The 18,324-nt window shown below is 43.6% G+C and overlaps 1 protein-coding gene across 5 annotated transcripts in view; it reads left to right on the plus strand.

The window, feature by feature from the left end:
- The window catches only part of erbin (erbb2 interacting protein), a 280,745-nt gene that overhangs the window by 189,529 nt on the left and 72,892 nt on the right, over positions 1 to 18,324 (plus strand). For all 5 annotated transcript variants that reach the window (XM_070879386.1, XM_070879413.1, XM_070879395.1 and 2 more), the window contains 3 exons: positions 2,277 to 2,421; positions 10,539 to 10,611; positions 10,858 to 10,987. In XM_070879386.1, the coding sequence (XP_070735487.1) occupies positions 2,277 to 2,421; positions 10,539 to 10,611; positions 10,858 to 10,987 (348 nt within the window). The remainder of the gene's footprint in view (positions 1 to 2,276; positions 2,422 to 10,538; positions 10,612 to 10,857; positions 10,988 to 18,324) is intronic.

The raw sequence follows: 18,324 nt of genomic DNA on the forward strand, positions 1-18,324 counted from the left end.
CATGTGTTGCTGTAAAAAAAAAAAACTTGGTGGCTGTTGTCTTCACCACAGTCAGTGGGTGGCAGGGGGGGCGAGAGAGAGCTGCATAAGTATCTGGGGAAGCTCGTAACCATGTACAAGTAGCCTGAAATGGCTGCATCCCTCAAAATGCATCTGCAAACAAAATATGTTAATGTTGCAATGTCCTAGTGCACCAATTTAATTTGAATCATTTGTCTCTGAAAGGACATGCTATGTCGGGATAGGTGTTTGTTACTGAAGTGATCAAAATTGTGGTCTATTTGAGTTCCAATATGACCTCCTACCATTGAATTGGAACATTTAGCTTTAACAGTGGTATTCAAACCTCCCAGTGAGTAAGCCTAAGTGGTGGATTTGACATCTTCAGACAACAAAGCTTCTGAAAAAATATTTGTAGTGTCTGCTTTCAATCACTGTATCTTAAAGTGGTGGTTTCATAAGAGTGCCATAGATGTTGTGGAGAACTCAATTTATAAAATTGTGTTTCTGATATCAATTATATTAATATGGCAAAAATAACTAGCAGACTACATGCAAGCTGAAAGAAATGCAGCATTTGTAATAATTCCAAACAAAATTCTGTTAATCTTTCCTATTCCTACCCTAATTTCACAGGTTGTTCAGTAATCTTTGAACATTTATGGGTAGTTTAACTTCAACACACTCCTGTTTAATTTGCACCAACAGTTAACCATATTCTGTATATTTGATCATCTCTTTAGAGTTTTTTATGAAGGAAAGTGCATTTTATGAGTGGCACAAAGGAGACAATTTTTCTAAAGTCTGTATATGTTATCGAGAGAGTTTTATAATTATTTGGATTCTAATGTTAACAGACAGTGGGTGGAAAGTCTAGTACATAACAAGTTTCCTTGACTATTTTAATGACGCTGCACCTGGATCCCTACTCGACCAAAGAAATCTAGTTGAGACCCATTGCTTCACCGGTCGTGTTAGAATTTTTTTTCTTGAGAATGTCTTATTCCTAAAGGGATACCCGATCAATTTCTTGATTCAGTAGCAGTTGAGCTTTAATCAGATGCATGTGTAAAAGGTCTTTGCCTTTTACCTGATCATGGAGGAAACTGGTGTAGGTGCAGCGTCCAAAATCCGGAGTTCCGAAATCCAGACTCCGGACCAATTGGTGGCAGGGTTGCCCGGAATCTGTAAAATGTTCCGGAATCCGGACCCGACGACCTCGAGGTACCACCGCTGCCCGACCTTGGGCTTTCCCTCGCCGCTGCCAGACCTCGGGCCTCACCTCGCTGCCACTGCCCTTACCTCGGGGCTTTCTCGCCGGCCCGCCCGAACACCACCTCTGCAATGGGGCCACCCGTCCAGCTCCTCCTCGGCGGGGCCCCGCCCGACCAGCTCCTCCTCAGCAGGGCCCCGCCCGAACACTTCGGCGGCGGGCCCCGCCTGATGACCTCATCAATGGAGCCGGCGATCCGAACAGCTCCTCAGCGAGCACCCCCCCCCCCTTTCTGACATTCTGAAATCTGGAAATACCCGAACCTAGACGTTCCAAAGTCCGGAAAAACACACAATCCGGAACGGCCGAGGGTTCCGGATTCAGGGTGCTGCACCTGTATTAAAATCGAGATGAGGCCTACTGTACTTAGTATCACTTGAATTCAGACTCGAATTTTAAACAGTGCTCCTAATTAATACTGAATTGTGATGGGGAAAGCCTTCAGGAGCATCAGGATTTGGGTGGTCTGATAGCCAACAGGAATGTCGGATCTTTGGTAAATTTAGAGTTTTGGTTGCTGATTCACACATTTTTTTCCTTCCCATTGTTCTTGTCCCATGGACACTAGTTGCCCTCCAGTGTATCTCTCCTCTCTTTCCCCCACCCCTACCCCCCAAAAAAAAAACTCATTATTGCTGTGTGAGCCTGGATAGTAAGCTATCCAATCTGGGGACCATCACAGCTGAGCATGATCAGATCTGATGCCCATAGATGTACAGTTTCAGCAAGGTTTTCTCTTTTCAAACCCCCTCCCCTAACCAAGGGGCTTTGAGGCTAGTTTTTGTTCCGTACCACTGCCCTGGCTGGACTCTGCTAACTCAGTACAAGCTGCTCAGTATAAACTGATGTTTGAACCCGGGGACTTCCTAGTTTGTTTGTTTCAGTTTCTTGACATTAAACGGTTGAATCATCAAAGGAGGTCTTAATTTGTATGATTTGTAGCGGTACAGATGTGACTGAATATTAAATTTCAATGCTCAAGTTTTCTTTTTTGTCCTTGCAGTTTATTGGCAAATTAAAGCAGTTGACCTACTTAGATGTTTCCAAAAACAACGTGGAAATGGTTGATGAGGCCATATCGGGTTGTGAGAACCTCCAGGACTTGTTGCTGTCAAGCAATGTGCTCCAACAGCTACCTGAATCCATTGGTTCGTTACTTTTAAGTGTATAGTGCATGCTCGAATATTTAATTAGTGAAGTATTCTGCATCTGAAAGTAATAGTTTTAGCAATACTTATTTGTACTTGATATAAATTTAACTGGAATATTTCCAGTGTCTGACATTGGCATTTCAATTTGTGATCCACTGGGGTATGTTTGAAATAGCATTTGAAGAATAAGAACAATTTGAGGTGCAACCATCAAATTATTCTAGATTTTGAACCTTCCTGTAGTCTTTTAATAAATACCTAACCTATATCTAAGTTTAGGAAACTGCTGTTCGAGAGCTGTAGGATAATTTTTAAACTATTTGTTTTATAATTAACATGACAATTTTATAAATTGCTTGACGTTAAACAGCTGACATTCAATGTTCTTTTAGAATTTTAATGTCACAGGATTTGACATGTCAAATTTTCTTCTTTAATGCCGAAGACAATAGTTTATTCTTTGCAAACCTAACTGAATAAATTGGAACAAGTACATCATTGTAAAACTCTTAGGACTCAAACGATGGTACGTGCCAATAAATTATGCTAAAACATGCACATTTGCTGTAACTCCCATATTTCGGGGTATTTTGTTTTGTAAAGCCGAGTGCCCAAGTTTGCTTTTTATTGTTAATTCATCATTCTGACTAGTGCTGATTTGTAATTTTTTTCCCGAGCGCTTATGAGTCATAACATTTTTTTTACAGTTCTATTTTAATCTACACTAGTAGGCTTCCAGGAACACGCTACCTACAAAATCCAATATGCTGCCCCGATGCCTCTGCAACTTCCAATAAATAGCTGAGCTGAATCCATGCTGATTTGAGCCAGAGCAGTGGTAGGGGCAGTAGAATTAACCTCCGCATCCCTGAGTTAGGAAGGGAATCTTCAGCCATTCCTGATTGTTATCCACCACTGGGAGTACGTGCGGATGTTTAGTGAGGACAAGATTGGACACGGCTGTGATTCTCCACCCTCACCCTAGCGATTAATTAGCCTCCTAGTACTCATGGTTATAGTGAACACTTGGCTGTGGTACTGAAGGGAGTCGAGAACCTGTGAAACAGCAGCTCCCTGCCTCAAACCTCCCCAAAAAGGCCAAAGCCTCGAAAGGTGGGAATACATTTGGTTAGAAAACCTCTACCTCCAAAGTTGATGAGGAAAACACACCCATATTGATTGTTTACCTTTTTATCTGCAAGAAAATCATACAATTTGGTATTGCCTCACAGTTATTGTAGACCTAAATTGAGAAATATATATTGTCAATTGTTGTATTACTAAGCGAAGAATCCTTGGATGGCAGAAGTTGAAGGAAATTTAGAATGGTTAATAAAATTAAACTAGTTTAGATTGAGACTTTCTCATTATCTTTTAATCTATGTTCACATTCATTCTAGACTGCCTCCCCCCCCTTGAGCCATAGTCAGGAAATCCCAGAGCAACTCCATAGTAACGAATGTATTTTTCTGTAGTGGTCACATCTTGAAATAATAAAACCTACAGTATTGGGGATTGGAGAGAAGAAAAGGATGTCAGTTTTTTGCTTCACTGAACACTTCAACTTTGAATATTGTAATTTATCTTAACTTTTTTCCCCATACTCAAATCCTAAAGGACTGCACAGTAAGACTAAATTGGTGGATTTATGGATGAATTAAAGCCTTAGTGATTGATCCTATGAGCATTTGAAAACTTAAAAAGTGACTGCACAATTGCTGGAAACTTTGCCAGACTTTGTGGCAGGTAAAATTTTAAGATGTATAGCCAGAACAGAAAATACAGACGAAGGAAGTAATATTAACCCATGATTAACTGATGAGGCCACATTGTGATATTGCAGCCAATTCTGGCCATTATACCTCTAATAATAAAGGATCGCAAAATGAAAAATTGTAAGAATGAAGAGCCTGACTATTGGGCGGTGAAGAAAAAGTAGTAACTTAATTTCAGCTTGTGGGACAAGAGACAAGTATGAAAGAGATCGATCAAAAAGATATTCTTCATCAAGCATGGGGTGAACATAATGGCCTGGATTTTGCGGTCAGCAGTGAATGAACGGAGCGCTCTGTTCATTATGCTCGCAGCTGCCCACAGACTTTTAGTGAGCCTTTGTGCGACAACTTGCGGTAATTGGAGAGCAATTGGCGGCGCCCTCTACAGGGCATCTGGGACAGAGCAAGCAACAGCATGACTCTTCAATCAGATTGAGACATGCAGAGTATCAACCAGGAAGTGCGAGTTAGAATATAAAATAGAAACATAGAAACATAGAAAATAGGTGCAGGAGTAGGCCATTCGGCCCTTCTAGCCTGCACCGCCATTCAATGAGTTCATGGCTGAACATTCAACTTCAGTACCCCATTCCTGCTTTCTCGCCATACCCCTTGATCCCCCTAGCAGTAAGGACCTCATCTAACTCCTTTTTGAATATATTTAGTGAATTGGCCTCAACAACTTTCTGTGGTAGAGAATTCCACAGGTTCACCACTCTCTGGGTGAAGAAGTTCCTCCGCATCTCGGTCCTAAATGGCTTACCCCTTATCCTTAGACTGTGACCCCTGGTTCTGGACTTCCCCAACATTGGGAACATTCTTCCTGCATCTAACCTGTCTAACCCTGTCAGAATTTTATATGTTTCTATGAGGTCCCCTCTCATTCTTCTGAACTCCAGTGAATACAAGCCCAGTTGATCCAGTCTTTCTTGATAGGTCAGTCCCGCCATCCCGGGAATCAGTCTGGTGAACCTTCGCTGCACTCCCTCAATAGCAAGAATGTCCTTCCTCAGGTTAGGAGACCAAAACTGTACACAATACTCCAGGTGTGGCCTCACCAATGCCCTGTACAACTGTAGCAACACCTCCCTGCCCCTGTACTCAAATCCCCTTGCTATGAAGGCCAACATGCCATTTGCTTTCTTAACCGCCTGCTGCACCTGCATGCCAACCTTCAATGACTGATGTACCATGACACCCAGGTCTCTTTGCACCTCCCCTTTTCCTAATCTGTCACCATTCAGATAATAGTCTGTCTCTCTGTTTTTACCACCAAAGTGGATAACCTCACATTTATCCACATTATACTTCATCTGCCATGCATTTGCCCACTCACCCAACCTATCCAAGTCGCTCTGCAGCCTCACAGCATCCTCCTCGCAGCTCACACTGCCACCCAACTTAGTGTCATCCGCAAATTTGGAGATACTACATTTAATCCCCTCATCTAAATCATTAATGTACAGTGTAAACAGCTGGGGCCCCAGCACAGAACCTTGCGGTACCCCACTAGTCACTGCCTGCCATTCTGAAAAGTACCCATTTACTCCTACTCTTTGCTTCCTGTCTGACAACCAGTTCTCAATCCATGTCAGTACACTACCCCCAATCCCATGTGCTCTAACTTTGCACATCAATCTCTTGTGTGGGACCTTGTCGAACGCCTTCTGAAAGTCCAAATATACCACATCAACTGGTTCTCCCTTATCCACTCTACTGGAAACATCCTCAAAAAATTCCAGAAGATTTGTCAAGCATGATTTTCCTTTCACAAATCCATGCTGACTTGGACCTATCATGTCACCTCTTTCCAAATGCACTGCTATGACATCCTTAATAATTGATTCCATCATTTTACCCACTACCGATGTCAGGCTGACCGGTCTATAATTCCCTGTTTTCTCTCTCCCTCCTTTTTTAAAAAGTGGGGTTACATTGGCTACCCTCCACTCCATAGGAACTGATCCAGAGTCAATGGAATGTTGGAAAATGACTGTCAACGCATCCACTATTTCCAAGGCCACCTCCTTAAGTACTCTGGGATGCAGTCCATCAGGCCCTGGGGATTTATCGGCCTTCAATCCCATCAATTTCCCCAACACAATTTCCCGGCTAATAAGGATTTCCCTCAGTTCCTCCTCCTTACTAGACCCCCCGACCCCTTTTATAACCGGAAGGTTGTTCGTGTCCTCCTTCGTGAATACCGAACCAAAGTACTTGTTCAATTGGTCCGCCATTTCTTTGTTCCCCGTTATGACTTCCCCTGATTCTGACTGCAGGGGACCTACATTTGTCTTTACTAACCTTTTTCTCTTTACATATCTATAGAAAGTTTTGCAATCCGTCTTAATGTTCCCTGCAAGCTTCTTCTCATACTCCATTTTCCCTGCCCTAATCAAACCCTTTGTCCTCCTCTGCTGAGTTCTAAATTTCTCCCAGTCCCCAGGTTCGCTGCTATTTCTGGCCAATTTGTATGCCACTTCCTTGGCTTTAATACTATCCCTGATTTCCCTTGATAGCCACGGTTGAGCCACCTTCCCTTTTTTATTTCTATGCCAGACAGGAATGTACAATTGTTGTAGTTCATCCATGCGGTCTCTAAATGTCTGCCATTGCCCATCCACAGTCAACCCCTTAAGTATCATTCGCCAATCCATCTCAGCCAATTCACGCCTCATACCTTCAAAGTTAGCCTTCTTTAAGTTCTGGACCATGGTCTCTGAATTAACTGTTTCATTCTCCATCCTAATGCAGAATTCCACCATATTATGGTCACTCTTCCCCAAGGGGCCTCGCACAACGAGATTGCTAATTAATCCTTTCTCATTACATAACACCCAGTCTAAGATGGCCTCCCCCCTAGTTGGTTCCTCGACATATTGGTCTAAAAAACCATCCCTTATGCACTCCAGAAAATCCTCCTCCACCGTATTGCTTCCAGTTTGGTTAGCCCAATCTATGTGCATATTAAAGTCACCCATTATAACTGCTGCACCTTTATTGCACGCACCCCTAATTTCCTGTTTGATGCCCTCCCCAACATCACTACTACTGTTTGGAGGTCTGTACACAACTCCCACTAACGTTTTTTGCCCTTTGGTGTTCTGCAGCTCTACCCATATAGATTCCACATCATCCAAGCTAATGTCCTTCCTAACTATTGCCTTAATCTCCTCCTTAACCAGCAATGCTACCCCACCTCCTTTTCCTTTTATTCTATCCTTCCTGAATGTTGAATACCCCTGGATGTTGAGTTCCCAGCCCTGCTCATCCTGGAGCCACGTCTCCGTAATCCCAATCACATCATATTTGTTAACATCTATTTGCACAGTTAATTCATCCACCTTATTGCGGATACTCCTTGCATTAAGACACAAAGCCTTTAGGCTTGTTTTTTTAACACCCTCTGTCCTTTTAGAATTTTGCTGTACAATGGCCCTTTTTGTTCTTTGCCTTGGGTTTCTCTGCCCTCCACTTTTCCTCATCTCCTTTCTGTGTTTTGTTTTTGCCTCCTTTTTGTTTCCCTCTATCTCCCTGCATTGGTTCCCATCCCCCTGCCATATTAGTTTAACTCCTCCCCAACAGCACTAGCAAACACTCCCCCGAGGACATTGGTTCCGATTCTGCCCAGGTGCAGACCGTCCGGATTGTACTGGTCCCACCTCCCCCAGAACCGGTTCCAATGCCCCAGGAATTTGAATCCCTCCCTGCTGCACCATTGCTCAAGCCACGTATTCATCTGAGCTATCCTGCGATTCCTACTCTGACTAGCACGTGGCACTGGTAGCAATCCTGAGATTACTACTTTTGAGGTCCTACTTTTTAATTTAGCTCCTAGCTCCTTAAATTCATTTCGTAGGAACTCATCCCTTTTTTTACCTATGTCATTGGTACCAACGTGCACCACGACAACTGGCTGTTCTCCCTCCCTTTTTAGAATGTCCTCCACCCGCTCCGAGACATCCTTGACCCTTGCACCAGGGAGGCAACATACCATCCTGGAGTCTCGGTTGCGGCCGCAGAAACGCCTATCTATTCCCGTTACAATTGAATCACCTATCACTATCGCTCTTCCACTCTTTTTCCTGCCCTCCTGTGCAACAGAGCCAGCCACGGTGCCATGAACTTGGCTGCTGCTGCCCTCCCCTGATGAGTCATCCCCCTCAACAGTACTCAAAGCGGTGTATCTGTTTTGCAGGGGGATGACCACAGGGGACCCCTGCACTACCTTCCTTGCACTACTCTTCCTGCTGGTCTTCCATTCCCTCGCTGGCTGTGGACCCTTCTCCTGCAGTAAGACCAACTTGCTACACGTGATACTCACGTCATTCTCAGCATCGTGGATGCTCCAGAGTGAATCCACCTTCAGCTCCAACTCCGCAACGCGGACCGTCAGTAGCCGGAGGTGGACACACTTCCCGCACAAATCATATAAAATCATGAGTAGAATGCAAAATAAAGGGAGGGAAAGAACAATGGGATAAAAGAGACAGAGAAAAAGTACAAAAAAAAATTAATTAAAGAAGAAAATCTCTTAACAATAATTAAAATCTGAAGGAATGAGACTCCACACTTGTTAAAGTAAAATTTTGGTGCCAGACAGGTTGTTTGGTAGTAATTAAGACTTATCATGCCGTTAAAAATTCACTTGCATTTGAAGGGACAAGCGCCAACATTTCTTGGTGTGTTTAGTGGGTAGCTAGTGGGCAAGACTGCAACTTCATACTCCATGTGTTTTAATGTCGAATCTCTTGGTGAGGTACCAGTGTAGCAAAGCTTGTGAAGGAGCAGGACAGTCAGACAACAACCAGTGTGTGCGCTCTTTTTTTTGGAGGTGCATGCTCCCTTTAAAGGGCTGCGTGGCCCATTCAAAGTTTTATACGTGTGCGAAACTTCACCGGCAGACAGATGCACAGTCCCGCAGCTTCGAGGGAACATTGCCAGCAATCTCCTGATTTCTGCATTTATCTTTACATGTGCAAACACCGGAAGTTGCTGTCCAATTTACTCCATAATAATGAACGCTGATAGCCTCACATTGGGCCCAAGTTTCCACACGATAAAAAACGGGCGCCCCTCCGAGCTGGGCGCCTGTTTTTCACGCCTAAAACGGCGCCTAAAAAAAAAAACTCCCAATTCTGGAGCGTTCTGCAGCTCCTTGTCTGCCTGGTGTGGCGCCCAGGGGGGGGGGCGGAGCCTACACTCGCGTCGATTTTGTAAGTGGGGGGGGCGGGTACTATTTAAATTAGTTTTTTTTTCCTGCCGGCAACGCTGCGCGTGCGCGTTGGAGCGTTCGTGCATGCTCAGTGTGAATAAAACATTGGCACTCAGCCATTTTTGTAGTTCTTTGTAGCTGTTTAATTTTTGAAAATTTTTTTAATAAAAGCACATTGCCATCAGCACTTGCAGCCTTCTCACTGTCTCCTTTCCCCCCACCCCTGCGGGCAGAACGGGCGCACCCCCCCCCCCCCCCCCCCCCCCGCGGGAAAGAACGGGCGCCTCCTCCCCAGCGGGAAAGAACGGGCGCCTCCTCCTTCCACCCCCCCCCCCCCCCCCGCGGGAAGAACGGGCGCCTCAGGCTGACTGCAGAATTCTCCGTGCCTGAAGCACTTTCACACAGGTAGGAAGATGGTTTATTTAATCTTTTCTTTGCTTATAAATGTTTATTCAGGTTGGATTTATTTGTATAATATTTGTAGAAGTATAAATAAGGATTGATTGTAGAATTTAATGAGTTCCCTTCCCCCTCCCCCACCTCGTTCTGGACGCCTAATTTGTAACCTGCGCCTGATTTTTTTTAATGTGTAGAACAGGTTTTTTCAGTTCTACAAAAATCTTCACTTGCTCCATTCTACTTTAGTTTGGAGTATGTTTTTACTGTGGAAACTTTGAAATCAGGCGTCAGTGGCCGGACACGCCCCCTTTTTGAAGAAAAAATTCTGTTCCAAAGTAGAACTGTTCTACCTGACTAGAACTGCAGAAAAAAAAATGTGGAGAATTGCGATTTCTAAGATAGTCCGTTCTCCACCAGTTGCTCCTAAAAAATCAGGCGCAAATCATGTGGAAACTTGGGCCCATTATTAATCCAAAATCCGGGCCATTAGTGGTCACTATAAACTAAATATGAATGAATTGATGAACGAAGTACATGGTGTTTTCATTTTCCTGGTCTTGCATTCAACAGAATAAGTCGCTCTTAGTTTTGGCAAGCTAATTATCTTTTTGGAGCTGTCAATAAATTTGAAGAAATTGTAAAATTCTACAATTTGAACTGAAATTCTTATGGGAGCTAATGTTTAACTCTTTAATTATTTGTTTAACTGTTGATTACTATTGCAGGTTCTCTCAAGAAACTAACTGCACTCAAAGTGGATGAAAACCAACTGATAAGCTTACCAGACTCCGTAGGAGGGTACGTATTTCAGATTGGTTTAAAAAAAAAATCTACCCTGTAGTGCAAATAGATTATTGTAAACCAACATCCTCGGTTTGTTAATAGATGATTTTGCTTACCTGTTGGCTTTTTGAAGGAGTCCTTGTCAAAGGAATCCTTTGTCAGTAACACATTTTCCACGGTATGAAAAGTATTTTGATTCGAAGTATGAAAAACAATATTTTCTTGGTTATGTGCAATGATTTATTTCCTGTGTTTATGTAGGCTTTCGTGTTTAGAAGAACTTGATTTCAGTTTTAATGAAATTGAAGCTCTGCCTCCGACAATTGGGCAGTTACAAAATCAAAGAACATTTGCAGCAGATCATAACTTCATAACAGAACTTCCTTCTGAGGTAACATTTCAAAACAATCAACTTTAGCTCTTGCTTTATGAATAAAACTTGAATATTTCAGTCACATTTTATTGACTGCTGCACTCAGTCTTTTCATATACATTTTCTTAGGTTCGTTCAAAATGTACAAAATAAAAATAAGCCTACATATTTTACCTACATATTTTTTGAGATGTTTCAGCATGATAAAATGCTGTATTAGTGCAAGTGCGGTAGTCTGCATTCATTGCTCAGATGTTTTATGACAAAGCATTTATCTCAGATTCTACAATTCAAAGTTTAAGTGTTTGCTACATTTTGTTTTTGACAATACCCTACATGCTTAAATAACCCACTTTAAAAATACTGGATCTCCTAATTACTGGAAAGAGTTTTATAACTAGGAAATGGAGTTGAGGTACAGATCAGCCATGATCTAATTGAATGGCAGAGCAGGATTGAGGGGCTGAATGGCCGACTAGTGTTCCAAACTGCTACACATTTAACATTGCTGTTCCTCTACATTCTTTCTCAGCAACCTAACACTGGAGCTCTTTGCCTTATCATCTGCACACATTTAAAACCCAAGTTTGAGTTCCAGATTTACCTTGTCTTCTGTTTTCAACCTTTAACAGTGCTATTGGTTTGTACTTGTTATCTAGGCTTCTTGACAATAACATGCATTTATATAGCATCTTCAATGTTGAAAAACATCCCAAGATAATTTTTTAAATCTGTTCACAAACACATCTCTGTTTATCTCTACTTTATCTCTGCTTATGCACGATGTTGCATACTACAATTAAATGTTTTTAAATTGTTTAGAAATATAAAAATATAACCCACTATCTGTTTTACATTGGAACCAAACCGATGGAATTTCAATACTTTTATCTTTATACATCGGCACCCTTTCTAAGTAAAATAGAACATTACAAAAAGCAATGGCCATTTTTATCCATCAGGTTGATCCCACATTGTCATATCCTCAATAGTCCTTCCTGCCAAACCATTCACCCATGACCTGAACTCAAATTTATAATGAGCCCTGCTTCCATTGCCATCTTGGGTAGGACATTTCACACACTCACTATCTGTGAAGAAATTATATCAGTAGTTACAACAGGATTTCAGGATTTCCAAGTGAGAATTGTAAAAGCTATTTGGATGCTATTCATTGGGGAAAATTATGCAATTCAGAATTTCACACCTGAAGGGGATCCGAGAGTAGTAAGTTATTGGGCCCAAGTTTCCACATGATTTGCGCCTGATTTTTAGGAGCAACTGGTGGAGAACGGATTATCTTAGAAATTGCAATTCTCCACATTTTTTTTCCTGCAGTTAAAGGCAGGTAGAACAGTTCTCCTTTGGAACACAATTTTTTCTTCAAAAGGGGGCGTGTCCGGCCACTGAAGCCTGATTTCAAAGTTTCCACAGTGAAAACGTACTCCAAACTAACTTAGAATGGAGCAAGTGAAGATTTTTGTAGAACTGAAAAAACCTGTTCTACACATTAAAAAATCAGGCGCAGGTTACAAATTAGGCGTCCAGAACGAGGTGGGGGGGGGGGGCGGAAGGGAAGTCATTAAATTCTACAATAAATCCTTATTTATACTTCTACAAATATTATACAAATAAATCCAACCTGAATAAACATTTATAAGCAAAGAAAAGATTAAATAAACCATCTTCCTACCTGTGTGAAAGTGCTTCAGCCAGCCTCAAGTTCGTTCGTTCGTTTCCGACGGCAGGGGGGGAGGAGGAAACCGTTCCCGACGGCGGGAGGGAGGGAGTGCGGGACCGACCGCCCGCCCGACCGAACGCAGCAGGGGGGGAGGAGGAAACCGTTCCCGACGGCGGGAGGGAGGGAGTGCGGGACCGACCGCCCGCCCGACCGACCGCAGTGGGGGGGGGGGGAGGAAGCCGTTCCAGACGGTGGGCGGGAAGGAGACAGTGAGAAGGCTGCAGGAAGCCTCAGAAGTTGAGCAGCCATTCCCGACGGCCCAGAAGCCTCAGTGCTGATGTGCTGATGGCAATGTGCTTTTATTAAAAAAATGTTCAAAAATTAAACGGCTACAAAGAACGACAAAAATGGCCGAGTGCCAATGTTTCCTTCACACTGCGCGTGCGCGAACGCTCCAACACGCATGCGCAGGGTTGCTGGCAGGAAAAAAACTAATTTAAATGGTACCCGCCCCCTCCCACTTACAAAATCGGCGCGAGTGCTAGGTTCCGCCCCCTGCACGCCGCGCCAGGCAGACATGGAGCTGCAAGGCGCTCGAGAATAGCGCGGTTTTTTTTAGGCGCGAAAAACGGGCGCCCCTCTCGGAGGGGCGCCCGTTTTTTATCGTGTGGAAACTTAGGCCCATTATCTTGGACATCAGTAAAAAGTCTTCACTGAGTGGTCTGCTTTAATTTTGTTGTGTGCTTAGAGAGGGCTGTTACTATGGGGAAGGGACCTTCACGCCTTGTGGGTAATTTGAGCTGCCTGTCCTTTCTTTCCAGTTGGATCTCAAACCAGTGTCCTAAGCTTAAATAAAGGAGACTACAAAGGTATGAAGGCAGAATTGGCTAAAGTAGACTGGGAAAATAGATTAAAGTATGGGACAGTTGATGAGCAATGGCAGACATTTAATGACATATTTCATTACTCAACAAAAAAATATCCCAATGAGCAGGTAAGACGGCAAGAGAAGGGATAACCATCTGTGGCTAGGTAAGAAACATAGAAAAATAGGTGCAGGAGTAGGCCATTCGGCCCTTCCAACCACGCATCGCCATTCAATAAGATCATGGCTGATCATTCCCTCAGTACCCCTTTCCTGCTTTCTCTCCATACCCCTTGATCCACTTAACCGTAAGAGCCATATCTAACTCCCTCTTGAATATATCCAGTGAACTGGCATCAACAACTCTCTGCGGCAGAGAATTCCACAGGTTAGCAACTCTGAGTGAAGAAGTTTCTCCTCATCTCAGTCCTAAATGGCCTACCCCTTATCCTAAGACTATGTCCCCTGGTTCTGGACTTCCCCAACATCGGGGACATTCTTCCCGCATCTAACCTGTCCAGTTCTATGAGATCCCCTTTCATCCTTCTAAACTCCAGTGAATAAAGGCCCAATTGATCCAGTCTCTCCTCATGACAGCCCAACCGTCTTTGGAATCAGTCTGGTGAACCTTCGCTGCGCTCCCTCAATAGCAAGAACATCCTTCCTCAGACTAGGAGACCAAAACTGAACACAATATTCCAGGTGAGGCCTCACTAAGGCCCTGTACAACTGCAGTAAGACCTCCTATATTCAAATCCCCTAACTATGAAGGCCAACATACCATTTGCCTTCTTTACCACCTGCGTGCCCACTTTGTGACTGATGAACCATGACACCCAGGTCTCGTTGCTCCTCCCCTTTTCCTAGTCTGCCGCCATTCAGATAATCTGCCTTTGTGTTTTTGCCCCCAAAATGGATAACCTCACATTTATCCACATTATACTGCATCTGCCATGCATTTGCCCACTCACCTAACCTGTCCAAGTCACCCTGCAGCCTCTTGGCGTCCTCCTCGCAGCTCACTCCGCCATCCAGTTTAGTGTCATCTGCAAACTTGGAGACATTACACTCTATTCCTTCATCTAAATCGTTAATGTATATTGTAAAGAGCTGGGGTCCCAGCACTGCCTGCCATTCTGAAAAGGACCCGTTTAAGCCGACTCTCTGCTTCCTGTTTGCCAACCAGTTCTCTATCCACGTCAGTATATAACCCCCAATACCAGGTGCTTTGATTTTGCACAACAATCTCTTGTGCGGGACCTTGTCAAAAGCCTTCTGAAAGTCCAAATACACCACATCCACTGGTTCTCCCTTGTAGAAACATAGAAACATAGAAAATAGGTGCAGGAGCAGGCCATTCAGCCCTTCTAGCCTGCACCGCCATTCAATGAGTTCATGGCTGAACATGAAACTTCAGTACCCCCTTCCTGCTTTCTCGCCATAACCCTTGATCCCCCGAGTAGTAAGGACTTCATCTAACTCCCTTTTGAATATATTTAGTGAATTGGCTCAACTACTTTCTGTGGTAGAGAATTCCACAGGTTCACCACTCTCTGGGTGAAGAAGTGTCTCCTCATCTCGGTCCTAAATGGCTTACCCCTTATCCTCAGACTGTGACCCCTGGTTCTGGACTTCCCCAACATTGGGAACATTCTTTCTGCATCTAACCTGTCTAAACCCGTCAGAATTTTAAACGTTTCTATGAGGTCCCCTCTCATTCTTCTGAACTCCAGTGAATACAATCCCAATTGATCCAATCTTTCTTGATAGGTCAGTCCCGCCATCCCGGGAATCAGTCTGGTGAACCTTCGCTGCACTCCCTCAATAGCAAGAATGTCCTTCCTCAAGTTAGGAGACCAAAACTGTACACAATACTCCAGGTGTGGCCTCACCAAGGCCCTGTACAACTGTAGCAACACCTCCCTGCCCCTGTATTCAAATCCCCTCGCTATGAAGGCCAACATGCCATTTGCTTTCTTAACCGCCTGCTGTACCTGCATGCCAACCTTCAATGACTGATGTACCATGACACCCAGGTCTCGTTGCACCTTCCCTTTTCCTAATCTGTCACCATTCAGATAATAGTCTGTCTCTCTGTTTTTACCACCAAAGTGGATAACCTCACATTTATCCACATTATACTTCATCTGCCATGCATTTGCCCACTCACCTAACCTATCCAAGTCACTCTGCAGCCTAATAGCATCCTCCTCGCAGCTCACACTGCCACCCAACTTAGTATCATCCGCAAATTTGGAGATACTGCATTTAATCCCCTCGTCTAAATCATTAATGTACAATGTAAACAGCTGGGGCCCCAGCACAGAACCTTGCGGCACTCCACTAGTCACTGCCTGCCATTCTGAAAAGTACCCGTTTACTCCTACTCTTTGCTTCCTGTCTAACAACCAGTTCTCAATCCACGTCAGCACACTCTACTAGTTACATCCTCAAAGAATTCCAGAAGATTCGTCCACCATGATTTACCTTTCATAAATCCATGCTGACTTGGACTAATCCCGTCACCGCTTTCCAAATGCGCTGCTATTTCGTCCTTCATGATCGATTCCAACATTTTCCCCACTACTGATGTCAAGCTAACCGGTCTATAATTACCCGTTTTCTCTCCCTCCTTTTTCAAAAAGTGGTGTTACATTAGCAACCCTCCAGTCCATGGGAACTGATCCAGAGTCGATAGACTGTTGGAAAATGATCACCAATGCATCCACTATTTTGAGGGCCACTTCCTTGAGCACTCTGGGATGCAGACTATCAGGCCCCGGGAATTTATCGGCCTTCAATCCCATCAATTTCCCTAACACGATTTTCTACCTAATAAGGATATCCTTCAGTTCCTCCTTCTCATTAGACCCACTGTCCCCAAGTACCTTCGGAAGGTTATTTGTATCTTCCTTTGTGAAGACAGAATCGAAGTATTGGTTCAGTTGGTCTGCCATTTCTTTGTTCCCCATTATAATTTCACCTGAATCTGACTGCAAGAGACCTACGTTTGTCTTCACTAATCTTTTTCTCTTCACACATTTATAGAAGCTTTTGCAGTCGGTTTTTATATTCCCTGCAAGCTTCCTCTCGTCCTCTATTTTCCTCCTCTGTTGAATTCTAATTTCTCTCAGTCCTCAGGTTTGTTGCTTTTTCTAGCCAATTTATATGCCTCTTCCTTGGCTTTAACACTATCCTTAATTTCCTTTGTTCGCCATGGTTGAGTCACCTTCCCAGTTTTATTTTTACTCCAGACAGTTCATCCATGCGATCTTTAAATGTTTGCCATTGCTTATGCACTGTCAACGCTTTTAGTATCGTTTGCCAGTCTATTCTAGTCAATTCATGCCTCATCCCGTCGAAGTTACCTTTCCTTAAGTTCAGGACCCTAGTTTCCGAATTCACTTTGTTACTCTCCATCTTAATAAGGAATTCTACCATATTATGGTCACTTTTCCCCAAGGGGCCTCGCACAACAAGTTTGCTAATTAGTCCCTTCTCATTACACAATACCCAGTCTAGGATGGCCAGCTCCCTAGTTGGTTCCTCGACATATTGGTCGAGAAAACCATCCCTAATACACTCCAGGAAATCCTCCTCCACTGAATTGCTACCAGTTAGGTTAGCCCAATCAATGTGTAGATTAAAGTCGTCCATGATTACTGCTGTACCTTTATCGCACACATCCCTTATTTCTTGTTTGATGCTGTCCCCAACCTCACTACTACTATTTGGTGGTCTATACACAACACCCACTAGCGTTTTCATCTCTTTGGTATTCCGCAGTTCCACTCATACCAATTCCACATCATCCAGGCTAATGTCCTTCCTTACAATTGCATTGATTTCATCTTTAACCAGCAACGCCACCCTGCCTCTTTTTCCTTTCTGTCTATCCTTCCTAAATGCTGAATATCCTTGGATGTTGAGTTCCCAGCCTTGGTCCCCCTGGAGCCATGTCTCCGTGATGCCAATCACATCGTATCTGTTAACTGCTATCTGCGCAGTTAATTCACCCATCTTATTCTGAATACTCCTCACATTGAGGCACAGGGCCTTCAGGCTTGTTTTTTTTAAACACACTTTGCCCCTTTAGAATTTTGCTGTAATGTGGCCCTTTTTGTTTTTTTGCCTCGGGTTTCTCTGTCCTCCACTTTTACTATTCTCCTTTTCTATATTTTGCTTCTGCCTCCTTTTTACTTCCCTCTTTCTCCCTGCATAGGTTCCCATCCCCCTGCCATATTAGTTTAACTCCTCCCCAACAGCACGAGCAAACACTCCCCCTCGGATATTGGTTCCGGTCCTGCCCAGGTGCAGACCGTCCGGTTTGTACTGGTGCCACCTCCCCCAGAACCGGTTCCAATGTCCCAGGAATTTGAATCCCTCCCTTCTGCACCACGCCTCAAGCCACATATTCATCTGAGCTATCCTGCGATTCCTACTCTGACTAGCACGTGACACTGGTAGCAATCCTGAGATTACTACTTTTGAGGTTCTACTTTTTAATTTAGCTCCTAAGTAAGGGATGGTATCAAATTGAAAACAAGGGCATACAATATGGCTAAGACTGGTGAGAGGCCAGAGGATTGGGAAACTTTTAAAAGCCAGCAAAGAACAACACAAAAAAGTGAGGGAAGATAGATTATGAAAGTAAATTAGCATGAAATATAAAAACCGATAGTAAGAGTTTCGACAGGTACGTAAAAAGGAAAAGAGTAGCTAAAGTAAATGTTGGTCCACTAGAGGATGGGACTGGGGAATTAATAATGGAGAACAAGGAAATGGCAGAGATGTTGAACAAATATTTTA

Source organism: Pristiophorus japonicus, chromosome 1 (genome assembly GCF_044704955.1).
Source record: "Pristiophorus japonicus isolate sPriJap1 chromosome 1, sPriJap1.hap1, whole genome shotgun sequence".
Lineage (NCBI taxonomy): Eukaryota > Metazoa > Chordata > Chondrichthyes > Pristiophoridae > Pristiophorus > Pristiophorus japonicus.